This window comes from Drosophila ficusphila, unplaced genomic scaffold (genome assembly GCF_018152265.1).
Source record: "Drosophila ficusphila isolate 14025-0441.05 unplaced genomic scaffold, ASM1815226v1 contig_286, whole genome shotgun sequence".
Lineage (NCBI taxonomy): Eukaryota > Metazoa > Arthropoda > Insecta > Diptera > Drosophilidae > Drosophila > Drosophila ficusphila.
Genome location: NW_025064189.1, coordinates 2,302,859 through 2,319,276, shown reverse-complemented (window position 1 = coordinate 2,319,276; position 16,418 = coordinate 2,302,859). Strand labels below are relative to the sequence as shown.

The following is a 16,418-nucleotide window of genomic DNA, read 5'->3' as shown; positions in this document are numbered from 1 at the left end:
ATAGTTATACAAAGAAATTCGGAAGAACTTTTACAGAACAAAAGTAAATAAATCCATAATTATACAACAGCAACAAAATGTCAATAATATTATCATCGCTTCATTCTCGCTGAGAGGTCACAACAAAAATCAACAAACTGTTTGCTAAATGGAAAGAGAAGGCAGACAGCTTGACGCTGCCAAGAGAAAAAGAGAAATGTGGATGTCGAGAGTTCCGAATGAGAATATAAAACACCTGTTCACCAAACAAATTATTCAGTCGGCGGTTAGATAGCAAACTCTGCGGTCGAGTATCGAGAACAATGAAGCTAATGGTGCGACTTCAGTTCGTCGGTCTGGTTTTGGCGATCGTTATTCTGAGAGAGATTCGGGCACGTGAGCCGATCACCATTCCAGATGTGGGTCAGATCATCAAAGATCTCGACGGACTGCAAATCGATGGAACCGCGATCGAGCGAGGTAAGTGGATGCGCAAGCCAATAAGATTTGTATTCAAAGAGCTCTTCTTTAAGAGAACCAATTTTGCTTTCACTAATTTAAGGTTTTACATTTTACAAATTGCATAAAAGACTGCTGAGTATTTTTGTGTTGGAATTAAAATTCCACGAAAGAGTTCATAACAATAAACACCTGTTCAAATATTCCAAAGCTTGAAACTTAAGTTACACATTGGTTTTAAAGGCATTGCTTTTTTTGATAATATTTTTATACATATTCTATTCTATAACAAACTGCATAATTAGGTCATTTTTGATTTTTTGGCCGATTTTTTCAATTTCCAAAATATGGGTTTGCTGAAAATTGACCAAATTTCACCAGTTCGAAGTCCATAAATTTTCTAATTTCAATCAGATTTTGAAGTAGCATATCTCTAGAAGTGATTTCTTTCTTTGATAATTTAATTAATATTCATAAAGTTCGGACGACGATATCATATAGCTTAATACATTTTGCTCGACATTTGTGATGATTGCCAGGGTATATAAACTTCGGTTCGCCGAAGCTAGCTTCCTTTCTTGTTTAAACAAGAAAGTTATAAAGTGTGCCAGCAACTTTTTAACTTTCGGAAGCATTCAGTTAGCAAGTGTAGTTAGATAATGAAGCTAACAAGTGTGCGAGTGAAGTGCAGCCACACCTAAACTCCTAAACACTCTCTCCCGATTTCAGGTGCCCCCTGCAGAGTGGACATGCAAAAGGACCTCCCGCCCGCGGACAAGGTGCAGCCCCTCTACCTCCGCCCCGGCACGGATCTCTACTGGCTGCCCAACGATGATGGACAGCTGGAGGTTCCCCGCGGTGCCATCATCGAGTTGCACTGCAGCCAGCCATTCGCCCCCGCGAACGGGGAGTCCTTGGATGCCGAACTGCGCTCCATTCGCGTGAAGTGTGTGCAGGACACCATCTTTGAGTGGTCGGGGGCGAAAATCAAATTCCGCGACTTTGTCTGCAGCCACTCCATTCCCTACACCGTGGAGCAATTGGACAGGCGCTGCGGGAAGGACGCCACCTCGTTCCAGTATCGCGTGGGCTACGACATTGGAGATGGCAGATTTGTGGCCACCATGGAGCTCTGCCACGACCCCGATCACCTGCGCACCCACTACGCCCGCCACCAAATGACTCCCGCCAATGTGCATTTCCAAAAGAACGTTAAGCGCCTGAAGTTCAGCACCGCCGGCCATTTTACGGGCTTTGACATGGCCAGGATTTATTCGCACAAGAGCCAGGAGAAATTGTTAACGGCAGCGCCGGGTCTCATCGATGTCAAGGCCGGTCTGTTCCTGGCCCGCGGCCACCTGGCGGCCAAGGCGGATCTGATCTTTGCCAGCCAGCAGAGGAGTAGCTTCAACTACGTGAATGTTGCCCCGCAGTGGCAGAGCTTCAACGGTGGGCAGTGGGCCGTTTTGGAGGACTCGACACGACGATATGTGGCCAGGTCGGGAATCTCGGCCACCGTGTATACGGGCACATTTGGCGAAATGAAGTTGGCCGGCAGTCGAACCCTTCACCTGACCACCGATGCCAATAACAGGGGAATGGTCGCCGTTCCCCAGCTCTTCTATCGCGTTCTCATCGACAACGGGAATCCGACCCGCGGAATCGCTTTGCTGGGCGTGAACAATCCACACGCCACCATGGCCCAGATCCACGAGTCCTACATCATCTGCGATCCCGTCGAGGAGCAGGTGGAGTGGCTGGGCTGGCTGCACAAAAGCAACGCCAAGGGTAACCTGAAGAAGGGCTATCTATATGCCTGTTCGGTGGCCGATTTGGCCATGGCTGTCGCAGAACTGCCACGCCCCCTTCTCCAGGTGGACCAGCTGCTCACATAGATGCGGGCGGAGGTGTGGTTCGGCATAGGTTTACTTCTAATCGAGTGCAATAAAGACTGAGTGGATTGTGTGTCACGGAGTGCGGTGTTTAATTGCGAAAAGGGTTTTACGTTGATAGGGTAGTTCTTATATTCTCACTAGAGAAATGTATTTTTATTAAAAAAAAAAAAACATAAAAAGTACAGTTCGATCACAATAAAAACTAAGTTGATTGACTGATGAATTTTTGTATTAAAAATGCAATGAAAACATTTATGCAAAACAAAAAATTAACTTTTACTTTTAGTTCTGCTTATATTAAAATTATTTGTATATTTAGAATGGTGAGTTAATTGTTTATAGTTCCATTTAAATGGAAAACTGTTGGTTAAAAGATAATTAATTAAATAACTAACAGAAGTTTAACGTCAATCTGTTTAGTTACGCCGAAGGGGACAAACAAGATGTGTTATATATACATTTGTTATATAATATTTTAATTTAATTACCGCAGGTTTAGTTTAATTACCGAAGTGCAGCCACAAGTGGCAAAAATGCATTTAAGTTTTGGAGGTAAACCATCTTTTCCACTTAATTAACACTTTGTAAGTGCCATTGAATAATATTGAAATACACCACTGCGTTAAGTCTTTAAAAGTTTAGCACTTGAAAAAACATTTAAATTGTGCTTTAAAGAAACCCAAAAAGATTCTCTCTAAGATTTTGCAAATCTAACAAGTTAATTTCCAAGAAGAAGTTGTCCCTGCCCATTCCCGTGCCATCCATCTGTGCCAGTTTCATGTGTGCTCAGATTATTAACGCTCGTGTGAGCTTCACGCCATCAAAATCAAATGGGACATCGTGTGTGGTCATGTCGGAGGGGGGAGGGCGGGGCCACGCCCACTCGGAAATACTATACCCTCGTTATGCGTTTGCCTTGTTGGCAGCGGCTCAAAATCGGTGGAAGAAACGAGGATATCAAATACGGCTCGGCTGCATTACCTTCATGCCGTTCACAAAACACAATTTGTTCCACAACATTGATTTAATCCTTTTTCTTCTGGGCCACGCACACACGCACACATAACGCACAAACACACGACAAAGAAAAGGCTGTCGTGAAGAATTTTCTTAAATTTTCCGCTGGGCTTTTCATGGCATTTCCCCGTCGTGAAGCTGTGTCCTTGGCATTATCATGAATTTTTTTGCCCCCCTCTCCATTATTTGCTTTCGATACATTTCCATTTGCTGATTTGAAGCGCACTTTCCACTTTGCTCCTTTACTCCGCTTCCGCTTTTCCCGTTTTTCCGATTTTCCGTTTTCCGCTCGCTTAGCTCAGACTTGGCATTTGGAAAGGGCCAAGTCGAAATTATGTTTTTATGCTGGCTTGTGCGGTAAGCAATATTTGCCCAAGTATCCTTTTCATACTGTTGGACAGTAATCATTAAATGGGGCACACAATGTTGGGCAAAACTTGGTTTGGGTTTCAAGAGCACAGGGAGAGGTTAAATAAAGAAAATTTAATATGTCTTGCTTAAATATCTTTAAAGGCCTCAACCAATTATATTTATACAGATTCCTAAGATGGCTTAATAATATTTCGTGCTTAAACAATTATTTGGACAGACATATAAATTAAATAACCACTCAATTCTTAAAAAAAATAACCAATTAAAAAGTGATTTCTATGCAAATAAATTCCCGTCCAAGGAAAACTTCAAACTTTACCCATACTCCTCAGAAATGGAATGCTTTTTCAGCTTCAAAACATCTGTAACAATTGTATTCCGCTTTAGGATACAGAATGAAGTGCAGTACGAAGTCCAAAGTCCAGACGGCTTTCCTTTAGTGGCAATAACATTTCCCTTTAAATTGAAAAAAAGAATTCAACAAATTGCCTTGCTGTTGTTGTTTGCCCTGTTTCTTTCGCTGACTTGATGAAAGTTTATCTGCTCCATGGAGATTGTGAGCTGGCGGCCAAAAGGAGCAGCAAGGATACAAGCGACCAACGGAAAAAAGTCGAATAATTGAACGCACTTCGCGCAGATGTTGTCGGGATTGTTTTTTATGTCACTGCCGGTGGTATATGTATATAGTAGCCAGAAGGATATGTTGTGTCCTGTGGCCTCCAGCGGAAATTATAATTTATATTTGGGTTTTCGCTCGGCCTCTGCGTATATTTTTAATATTGCCACCTCTTGGTCGGAGTCCAGCTTGGGCTGCCTCTTCTTTTATTTTGATTAAAATGCATATTAAATATTTGGCAAGCAAACAAAAAATTAAAACAACAGAAATGTATCACATGAAATGATAAAAAAAAAAAAAAAAGCAAAACCCATAAAAAATATAATATAAATAATTTCCTGCTACCGTCTGAATTTATTTCCCGCTGTGGGTCTTGCTTCCTTCCGTCCTGACGATAAACTATATGCAAACCCAACATATACAATATACATATATATATATACATATATATTGAGCTACGACCTGACCCCAACTTGCTGCAAATCCTTCGCTGCGTATGCGATGGCATAAAAAATAAACAAACAATGAGAATGTTCCCCTGTTTTTGGGTTTATTTACATGTGCGAAGGGGCAGATGGGATTGGGGACACAGGACCTGCAGGACCAACAGGAAGCTGTAAACGTTTTGATTTATATTGGAAATTGAGGTTCCTTTGACCGCCCTTATTTGGGGTTCTGTTTCTTTAATCGATATGTGATGAGGGGGCGACGAAGTTTATGTTAGATTAATGCAAAAATAAATAGAAGGCAATGATTTTAGCTGATTTATTGAATTTATGATACAAAAGATGTACGCATATCTGTATATATTTCCCTTTAACGTTATTTCCTTGCTCTTCACACTCGAATTGGATTTTTATATCCCCAATTTGAGCAACAATTTTGTTCATTTTGACCAGCTTTGCTTTGGCCTCGCATGCAAGGCGAAGAAGCAAGCTGAGAAGAATAAAATACGTGCACACAATTCAAATGAAATAAGAGGGAAATATGAAAATTGGAGAATGTAGAAATGCAGGAATGCAGGGTGAAAAGTGAGGCAACGAAATGTAGATGGAGATGGAGATGGCGAGGAAATTCCGTTTCATTTTACTGGAAATTACAGTGAGGAATGTCCCCCCAGCAAGACAAGACGACGTTGACATCCAATATCCTTATTGTTGGCCAGCGGAATTTATGGCTAACAAAGTCGTTAAGTAGGCTAAGTGTGTGGCTTGCAGCGGAGACTGCAACGGCAACTGCAAGTGAGTGGAAAATGGCCAAGTCAGGCCACTACCAAGTCATCGCAACTTGAAGCTAATGAGGTCATCAACGTTCCCCCCTCCTCCGGCCACAAAATCCTGGCCGCATCCGCATCCACATAGCCGACGTGGTTGCGAAATTGAATTTTGAGTACTGCCAAAGTGCGGCCAGGTAGAGGCACTGATTGAGGTGTTTGATTAATGGGTCCTGGGCTCTGTCCCTTCCATAAGCCGGTTCCGAAACTTGTTGGTCGGTCGTCACCCACCCACCCGGAATGGTTGGCCTCGGATCTGATTTCCATTCGGACTGAAGGACGAGATACTTCATTTACGGTTGCAGCAAATTGAAGCAGTAGCTTTAGCCTGTCTCTAATTCAATCCAATTTTCCCAATTGTTCTTTTCTCTGTTTCAACAACAAAAAAAAGGAAAATTTAAGAACGATTGTAGAAGAATATTTAACCCAATAAAGCTATCAGTTTGAAATTGAACAAATGTTTAATTTCCAACCAAGCTAATAAAATAATTGCTTCCATTTTGTATAATCATTTTTCAGCTTATCGCTTCTTAGCCTAGTTAAGAACAGTATTGGCTTGGCAATATAAAAATAGTATCCTATCACTGGAAATACTATGGTCAAAAGGCTCGAGCTGCCTTCACCTGAAATTCTATTATTCTCTTGTTTATGGCCCGACTTTTAAAGCCGGCACTCTCGACCAAAAGACGCTGGTGGATCGGATGGAGGAGCCGGAACAGGAAGAGGATGGGCAAATAAATTGGTTTCTGGCATAAAGGCATAAAACCATTAGATGCCAGCCCACACAGAGGAAAGGTGCCCAGCCCAGCCAGCCTGTGAGCCTGAATTTGAATATGTGCGAATATTTATGAATACCTCCATCCCGAAACATTTCATAACCCTAACCATAAAAAGCAACGATAATTTCGTCCTTAGCCTGCTGTCGTCGGCAGGTGAGATCAAAGGGTTTCTCTATTGTCCTTAGCAGCGTGAAGTTACATGAAAGTTTATGAGTTCGCTAAAATGGTTCTAATTAAGGGGGGGAAAGCAATAAAACTAAAACAAACACAAGATTAAAGGTTAAACTATCCGGATTAAGAGTGTTGTGTTACATAAAATAAAAATGTGTGTGGAAACAAGAATAAGTCTAGCACCATAAAACAAAGGTTCTAGTTTCATGTTTAAGTATCCGGAATATTACATTTAAAGCCAGTTAATATTTAAGTTCAAAGCAAAGCAATTAAAAATAAACAATAATATATATTACGGTAAACAAAACCTTATAAAACAACCATTTGGATGCCAAGGATGCAAAGAATATTTTTAATTAAATTACAGCATTGCAAATATTTGCCATGTTCTTTTGTTCAGATAAATAATATGCTCGTGTATGAACTATAAACTTCGCCTCGCCTTCTGTAGAAACGTAAAGAGCCCACGTTCAAGTGAAATGATTGTGGGCAATCAAGTGGGACGGAGAAGAAAGAAGAAAAGGCCGTAAAAAGAGCGTAAAACACTGGCTGCTAAAATATGTAACAAGCCGCAGAACAACAACTGCCAGCCAGCCAAATGGGTTAACACTCAGTTTTCCTGCCATGTTTGAGGAGCATTCGGCGCTGCGCTTTTTATCATCTTTGGGGGCCCGCCCGAAAGTCCCGCCGTCTTGGCCACAATTGGCATGTCGGTGTGCGGTTGCAAGCTGCAGCCAGCCATGTGGGCCACAAAAATGCGGTAAAAAGATTACCAAGAGCGAGCGTGCTGCTGGCTGCAAGACCTCCAAAGGAGCAACGTTGAGGTAACAAGCGCCGTTGGGTTTTCGGTTGGAAACGGCTTTGCCATGCAAACCAAATTGTTATCATTCAGTTTCATTGTGGTGCTCCTGCAAGTGGAGAACTTTAAGGCTTCAGAGCACTTCGTAATTTGCATTTGAATCAGGGAAAAAGGCAAAGTCAGTTTGTAAGCAGGATCCGACTTAAGTACAGTGTCAGTTTCTGAAACAACATAAAACCTTAAAAGCCCTTATTATCTATCTATTAACAACATGTAAAGTAAGTGCTTGGGAAATAAAACTTTGCCTAAATACAAAAATTAATAATAGAATACATTTAATGAATAATGAAGTGTGATTGCATAATCCAGTTAATACCGGAAAATTGATTAAATCTGTGTGTAATTGATTCGTTTGTTGGTGGCAATCGGATTAATCTAAAAATGTGCGCCAATAAAATGGAATTCATCTGATTATTCGGTGGGCACAACAAGGAATTTAGAAGGCGACCCCAAACGATTCACACTTTCAGTTCAATGAACTATCCAAAGTGGAGGGATATATAGAGAGGGGGGAACTTGGGGTTTCCGAAGTGACAAAATAGGAAAAGCGTTGGCCCGAGACACTTCAAGTGTAAATTTGATGCCTTCGAGGCGTCCTTACAAGTGCAATCAATGATAAATCTCCACGCAACAATGCGGAATGGAAAGTATATATAGGCCAAGCCACATATAGGCAAACAATATATAAATCTATATAAATGCGATGTTCGAGCATCGCAGGCTTTCGCCCTCCAATTTTATCGCTTTCTTCGCTGGAAATCAATTGAATTGAAGCGCTCACAATGGAGAATCGAATCGATACGTTTGCGTGGCAATCACTACGAACGGATATAGGAAGTTAAAGCCACGTTTTGTGGGGCCAACAAACACCCTGCAATGGAGGTGATTAGAGCACTTTAAGGAGGACATCGAAATCTCGCACAATGTCTGCGACTCCGCATTTCACTTCCATCCCGTCAGATTATCGCCCGACTGACAAATTGCCGGCCAGACAACGACTTCTGATGCCGCCAAATCCCTTTGGGAGCAGACTTTAATTCTCAATGAAGTCCAAGTGAAATAAAAAGTCCTGAAAACCCAGAAACATAAGAGCGAAAATGTATTTCAATCTATTTGGCGCAGTCTATAGGTGGCGACTGCTGGCCAGAAAAGATTTATGGCCAGCTCTCGTTAAATGCTCTGTCAGGAGACAACAAACAAAAAGGGTTTAACTGATGGCAGGGATATGGATATTTTTCACTGAGGAGGGTGAAAGCAACAGTTGAATTATTCAGCGGAATTCGAGAGGGAAATTCAAGTAGTAGTACCACAGCTGAAGGCTATACATTGATTTTTAAAATCGAAAAAAATCGTGATTTAGGAAAATGATATTGAAAGGGGCTATAAGTAATTTTCACTTCATTTGTATGCACGTAGTAATCAATATGAATTTATTGTATAATGTATTCCAATTTCGGATTAATTACAATAAAGAAAAAGAATTCAAAGGATCAGACTGGGCTTCGGAATAATCCACTTTCTTTACCACTTTTCAAGGGCTACTGTTGCCATTTACCGAACAACGAATCGCACGAATAATGTGTATGTGACAGGAATATAAATTCGCATTACAGCTACTGTAAGTACAATTTTAGCCAGGACCACGCCCATTCCCGCCGTGGGCGGAAATATAACGAGCTGGAGTCCCTTTCCCCGCCCTTCCTGCTTCTCTCCAAAAACGAGACTCTAATGTGACATTTATAAGTACCGGGCGACGGATGGGCGACGTTGCAGTTGCATGTGCCACACTGACGAGCTACCAGAATTACAAAGTGCATTTTTCATCATCCCCCCAGAAGGGAGAACAACTTGCTCAACTATTTTTGAGATACTCATATCATGTTCTTGCCTTGGCACTTGAGTATGCGAAATTTGCGACATACTTTAAAAGTTATTCGAGCAGCAAAGTGTTTTGAACGGCAAGGCAACAAATGCAAGAACTCGAGAAGATTAGTCTCAGCCCAAGCAATATGAATTATCTCTAATAATAAAAGGCAAAAGTTCAGATTTTAATCTTAAATATAAATATAATATTTACTCGTCAAAGTGTTCAGGAAAGTTCAGGAAATAATTACAAGATAAGAGCTCAAATAATAAGTAAATAATTAACAATTTGTTCATTATTTTTTGGTATATTCATCCAAGATTAGTTTCAAGAGTGAGTCTGCAGATTCTCCGCTTTTCCCAAAATTAATCTCTCTAGTGGCATCGCTTATAATTTTCGCATTTACAATACCACCAGAAACTCGAAGACTTTTCAAGTTTTTACAGTTTGCAATGACTAACAGAAGGGCGTTGGATATATCCAATGGAGAGGACATCGAAAGCCAGAGCTCTTCCAGATTCGAGAGGCAGGCCAGCATCTCCACACATTCAATTGTTGAGCTAAAGCATTTTAAATATCTTAAGTTTTGGATGCGAATCAACTGCCTGATCTCTTGCATAACCAGGCTTCCACAGTCGATTGCCAGGTGTGTTAACTGATTTTTGATTGCCAATACCGAAAGAAGTGCCTCAAAAGACCCGATCCCTCGAATCCCATAGTATGTTAGCTTCCTGAGTTTCGGAAGCCTAGCCACTGCAACATAGTCTGAGGATTTTCCAGGCATTCCAAACTTGAGTACTTCCAGGTTCTTGCAATGGGGCACTATGTTTCTCACATCCTTCTGAACGCAGGAATAACCAAGCTGAAGACTGAGAAGATTTGCATTGGATTTGCAGCATTTCACCAGAGTTGCATTTGGAATTTTCGGTATGAGGATTTCCAAATCTTCAATGTGATGAAGCTGAGACAGGCAATCAACCCTGCAATCTGAAAAATAAAAATAAATACAAATTTATTAAAATACATTTTCAGACTCTTAAATATGAAAAATATTAAAATTCCTTTTAAGCATTAAGAAATATTACTGTAAGGCTTTTAAGGAGTGGCTTTCTCAAAACTCTATTTGAAGTTCTTGCTTTTTAAACATTTTTCTTACCATCTCTAGCCTGAATTTTCAACTTTTTCAGCTTCGGCAAGTGTCTTACTGCTGACAGAATTTGATCGAAGGGCTTGTCAGCAAGCATGGTGAGCTTATACTTTTGTTTAACAATCAAGTGCATTAAATTATTCATTCCAGATAAATTGAGACAAAGAATTTCAAAACATTTTACTGGAGACACACATCCATATTTTCTAAAATGTTTTGGTAACTCAAAGTGATCTAAATCGATTGTTAACGATTTAACTTCTTCCCGGCATATGCAGAATTGTATTAGCTCTTTCCTCGTACTGTTTAAATCGATTGTGAAATCGGAGTATTTACTATTGTTTCCATTGGTGAAAACCTGTCGAAATCTCCGGCACACTTGGGCGAAACTTATTCGATCTTCAGTAGACAAATAATCCATTATATGGTAGAGGCAGTCGTCGTAGAGCTCCTCGATATTTGTGGCACTCATTTTGATGCGGTTGAAACAACACTAATTTTAAAATAATCGTTCCAATCAAACCGAACCGAACGACACGTTGGAACTTATTGTTATGAGTAATCTGTTGGTTTTTTCGCTCAGAGTAAATACGTACACGTCAGAATTCAGCTGGGTAACAAGTAAGCCGGTTTCTTAAGAACTGACCTACGTAAAATCTGCCGTATTAATGAAATTGAAAAGCTATCTGCAGCTGACTTACAAGTCGATATCTTTTTAAGCGCCATTAATCGGATAGATCGTTAAACTTAAAAAAGCTTTGTAAAAAACTTAACTTTTAATAATACAATAATATAACAAGCTATTGGGAGAGTAAATTAGGTATAAGATAATGCGTAGACAGAATTAAATGTTTTATTCAAATAATTATTAAATCGGATTATGTTATGTGAATTTTAAACATATTGCATTATTTTTATGAAATGTATGGTAGTGCAGGCATTCCACTTACCTTCTACTCACTTTTACCGTAAAGTTAATTTACGATCGACCTGAAGGGAGAACAAAGAAACTATTTACCAGATGATACCACCTCCAAGCCATTAATAAAAGCTTATAATTGCATTTTTCATAATGTGCTGCTCACCTTCAATAGCCATGTCCTTGCCCACATTTTTGCTTTTTAGTGCTTGGGCCATTTAATACCAGCACTGAATGAGCTTCAAGTGGAGTCTTTAATAGTTGGGACCATAAATTTGCCTGATCTTTGATACAATTAGGGAGAATGTTCAGGCTATTGGTTTCTGGTACATCGCAGCTGGTTCGAGTTTTTTCACCTGTCTTGTCTTTTTATTGGTAACTTCAAGTGAGACTACGTACGACGTAAATTGGTCGCATTAAATTTGGGTGGTTAAAGTAAAGAAAATGAGTAAATTTAAAATTTGGGAGAGTCTGATTTTTAATTTTTTTAGTTGCTTATCAAACTATTTCACGCGAGAATAACAGATGAGATCTTTTATAACAATTGAAGTTTAGTTCCTTATCCCAGGATCAGTTCCAAGTGTGAGTTTGCAGTGGCATCTTTTAAAATATTCCCATTTACAATTCCCATAGGTATTTGAAGAATTTTTAATTTTGTACACTTTGCAATGATTAGCAGTAGGGCGTTGGTGATATCCAATGAGCAGGTCATCGAAAGGCAGAGTTCTTCCAGATTCAAAAGAGTGGCTAGCATCTCCACAGTTTCAATCGTTGGACAGAAGCATTTTAAATATCTTAAGCCTTGGATGCGGATCAAATGCTTGGTCTCCTGCGGAACAAGGCTAACACAGTCGATGGACAGGTGTGTCAGCTGTTTTTTGGTTGCAAATCGCGAAAGAAGTGACTCAAAGGACCCGAACCCTCGAATCCCGAAGAAATAGAGCTCCCTGAGTTTCGGAAGCCTACCCAGTGCAACAAAGTCCGAAGATGCTCCCGGATTGCCAAAGTTAAGCACTTCTAGGTTTTTGCAGTATGGCACTATGTCTCCCAGATTCTTCTGAACGCACCAATAACCAAGTTGGAGATTGCGAAGATTTGCGTTGGACTTGCAGATTTTCACCAGAATTTCTATGGGAATTTTCGGTATGAGGATTTCCAAGTGTTCAATGTGATGAAGCTGAGTCAGGGAATCAACATTGCAATCTGAAATTATAAAAAATTAAGTTAAATACATTTACAAATCCATATAGAATCGTGTTTTTTAAATCATTTTTCTTACCTTCTCTGGCCTGAATTTTCAATTTTTTCAGCCTCGGCAAGTGTCTTACGGCTGCCAGAACTCGATGGAAGGGTTCATCAACAGGTGGGGAGATCATATACTGTTGTTTTACTACTAGATCCACTAAATTAATCATTGCAGCTAAATTTAGACAAAGAATTTGAAAACAGTTCACTGGTGCCACACATCCATAGTTCCTAGCATATTCTGGTCTATCAAAATAATGTAAAACGATTGTTAACGATTTCACTTTTTCGCGGCATATGCAAAATTGTATTAGCTCATTCCTCGTACTGTTTAAATCGATTGTGAAATCGGAGTATTTACTATAGTTTCCATTGATGAAAACCTGTCGAAATCTCTGGCCCACTTGGGCGAAACTTATTCGATCTTCAGTAGACAAATATTCCATTATATAGCGAAGACAGTCGTCGTTGAGCTCCTCGATATTTGCAGCACTCATTTTAAAGCGGTCAAAACGAAACTAATTTTAAAATAATCGTTCTAATCAAACCGAACCGAACTCCACGTTGGAACTTATTGTTATGAGTAATCTGTTGTTATTTTTGCTCGGAGTGGATACGAACACGTCAGCAATCAGCTGGGAAACAATTTTGCCGGTCTCTCGCGAACTGACCTACGTAAAAACTGCTGTGATAATGAAATTGATATCTGCTAACTCGATAATCGATATCTTTTTGGCGCCAACAATCGATAAATCGCTAACCTTAAAAAGCTTATCAAACATTATATTTTTTTTTAACGGTAATACATAGTTTGAACGCAACTATAGAAAATGCTTGGCAGTGCAGACCTTCTACTTAAAAAGTAATCATGCCACCTTCAGCTATGAACAACTTTAGCTCCATGTTAATTTACAATCCACCTGAAGGAAGAACAAAGAAACTTTTGTCCAGATTTAAACACCCTCGAACCATTATTAAAAGCTTATAATTGAATTTTTCATAATGTGCTGCTCACCTTCAATAGCCGTGGTAGCCACATCCTTGCTCACATCCTGGCCTTATATTCTTTTTACCCAGCTTGGCCATTAAATACCAGCACTGAAGGAGCTTCGGGTGGAGTCTTTAATAGTTGGGACCATAAATTCGCCTGCTCTTTGATACAATTAGGGGGAATGTTCGGGCTATTGGTTTCTGGTACATCGCAGATAGCTGGTTCAATGTTTTTTCCCTTGTCTTCCTTTTTTATTGGTAACTTCCAGGGAGACGACGTAAATTGGCCGCATTAAATTCGGCTGGTTAAAAGGAAGGAAATGAGTAAATTTATCCTTCTTTGCAGCGTTGGAGGATTTATTTTAGTCGAAATGTTTTAACAAGGATGGATCAACTTTGCATTCGTGTTTTTGATGAGCTTGTTAGCAGATTAGTTTTTGGCTGTGACATGTTTTTGATTTTTACTTACCCACAAGGATGGATGTCAGTGTTGCGCTTCAATGATCTGTCACCGCTTGTCCCGTGTCCAAAAATGTGTGTAATTTAATCAGACGGAGGCCCATGAAACAAAGTAGGCCTAATGTGCGAAAAGATGACAGGCAATGTGTTTGGTAGTCCCAGCCGCAGGGCAGGACCTCTGATATCGTATTATGCCTTATCCTTTTTATATCCGTTTGTGTTGTCTCTCTGGCAAGCAAATGAGAAGACGACATTTGCATAAGTAAGAAAGTGTGAAAGTGGCACTGGGATCGAAAGTCCCTCTGTGCGTTTCTGTTTTCTGTTTTTGCGCTTTTTGACAAATGACTTAAAGCCTTTTGGGGCATCCAACGGGCTATGAAAAGGGTTCAAGTAATTTGTTGAGACTCTTGAATATTGAATGCGAATGTGGTCCACGTGCAGGGACACACTCGAATAAAAATGAAATATCTTTTTGGCGAGGCCATAAACAAACTGAAAATAAAAAGCGTTAGCCGTCACGACACAAAATGCTTTATGTCCAAAGATGGTGAAATGAAATGCTTTATGGAATTTGTGGAATAAGTAACACCATAAGATGTCACATCAAAGTTTTAAATGCCTTTAAATATCCAAGTGGAGATTTTTTGCACAATTTAGTTTAAGGTCACAATTTGTTCGATACTTATCAATTATTTGAAGCTAAATAAGATTAGGCAATGGAGGTTAATAAATATTTTTTCTTAAAAACTTAGAAATATAAATATTTCATCCACCCTTTACAAAACTTTTCTTTGCCAGACCACTTTAATTGTGTTGAGCAGAGGCAGGCAGAAAACGCTTAACCCGAATGAATGCACATCTGTCTTTCATGTGCGTGATGAAAATCTCCGAAATATGAGTTCAGATTGGCTTACTCGTAATGCCTGTGCCCGGTTCCATTTGGGTTTTATTGCACCGACTTGCGAGGAAGTCCGCCCAAGGAACCAAGGAACCGATGGCGACGAAGGAGGAGGTGTGCGTTTAATCCGGAAACTTATTTATGTATGCCTTTCCGGTCGTTTCCTTGCCCGTCGCATTTCTCGCATGTGTAAGTTCGTTTATTGTCGCACAGACAATCGCACAAACAAGTGGGCTTGGGTGGCGGTAGTGAGCGAGTGAAAGTGGGAGTGAAAGTGGGTGTGGATTTTGGGTGGCTGCCATTCTTATGACACGCCCGCGCACACTTTCACTTTACATAAGCCCTGTGGCCGGGGTGTCCTTTGAAGGAGCGACGTGTGCGCTTGTGTTGACAACACTTGATAATTCCCTGCATACACGCACTTTGACTGCAAGACACTATTATCCATACACATGTATCCACAAGATACTATACTTCCATTTATGTGCGCAGTCTGTCCCTGGGCATCTGCAAGTTTCTTGTCTGCGGCTTTGAATTATTTAAAATTGTTTCCCCTCACCACGGGGATGATGGGCCTGTGATATATATTCATGGCAGGGCAGATCGATGGAACTATACGAAATATAATACATTTGTTCTGCTCTACAAATTTTGATTTACAACATAGCTTGGGGTTCCTTGTTTAGCTTTTAATCGTGCTTTGGGTTTTGAGAGGGTGAAGTTAATGGCTTTTGGGTTGGCCTTGATTTAACATCCCGTTCGTATCGGGAGATTATCAAAAATCAAAGTACATTTACACTAAAAAAAATTATATAGGGTATATTTTTAATTCATGAGGAACCACTGTATTTCGTTGGTCACTGTTTTAAGTTTAATGGAAGCTTTTTAATCGCTTCAGAATAAATATTAATGCCGTTTCGTAGGCGGGACTTGCATTTTTAAATAAACTGTGACATTGAATCGTCGATTGGTTTGGTTTTCACCCAGTCGAAGCTTCGATCTCATGCTGTGTTAATTTAATTAACGTGCAGCGGAAAGAAATTACTTGCTGCTCCTCGAGCTCGAGGCGCGGTGAAAAGTTTTACCGCTGCGGCTGGCTGGAACCTTCGCGGAAAAGCTAAGGAAAGAGGAAAATGCCTGGCAGTCAGGCCATAGATCAAAGCACGCCTGCTGAGCACGGCTTTTCCGCTCCTTCCGTCTTGTATTGGTGTTTGTGCTTCCTATGCGTGTGCCCTGTCAGCAGGTGTGTGTTTGTGTGTGTGTGCGCGCTGAGCCTTCTCGGTTTTATTTAAAGTAGGTCAGTAGTAGTAGTACCGTGCCAATAAAAGTTAATGCTTCCAGGTGAGAGCGTGAGTGTATGTGTGTGTGTGTGTAAGGGGGATGCGTGTCCTGGCCTGTTGATATTTTTTAATATTTATAGAATTTTTAAATGCCACGTAAGTGTACCTATTAAACATTTAAACTCGAAAAACCAGT

At 40.3% G+C, this 16,418-nt stretch overlaps 3 protein-coding genes across 3 annotated transcripts; 1 reads left to right on the top strand and 2 right to left on the bottom strand.

Annotated features, from left to right (window-relative positions):
- The first annotated feature begins 271 nt into the window (after window positions 1–271).
- LOC108089339 lies at window positions 272–2,412 on the top strand. The gene is made up of 2 exons (XM_017187520.1): window positions 272–459; window positions 1,168–2,412. The coding sequence occupies exons 1-2, from the start codon at window positions 303–305 to the stop codon at window positions 2,331–2,333; spliced, it is 1,323 nt and encodes a 440-aa protein (XP_017043009.1). The 5' UTR covers window positions 272–302; the 3' UTR covers window positions 2,334–2,412.
- Window positions 2,413–9,579: 7,167 nt separating this feature from the next.
- On the bottom strand, window positions 9,580–10,903 carry LOC108089284. The gene is made up of 2 exons (XM_017187463.1): window positions 10,441–10,903; window positions 9,580–10,271 (listed from the first exon to the last, which is right to left on the bottom strand). Exons 1-2 carry the CDS (start codon window positions 10,901–10,903, stop codon window positions 9,580–9,582), a joined length of 1,155 nt encoding a protein of 384 aa, XP_017042952.1.
- A 1,006-nt stretch (window positions 10,904–11,909) lies between these two features.
- On the bottom strand, window positions 11,910–13,092 carry LOC108089283. Its single transcript, XM_017187462.1, has 2 exons — window positions 12,630–13,092; window positions 11,910–12,553 (listed from the first exon to the last, which is right to left on the bottom strand). The coding sequence occupies exons 1-2, from the start codon at window positions 13,090–13,092 to the stop codon at window positions 11,910–11,912; spliced, it is 1,107 nt and encodes a 368-aa protein (XP_017042951.1).
- Between the last annotated feature and the right edge of the window lie 3,326 nt (window positions 13,093–16,418).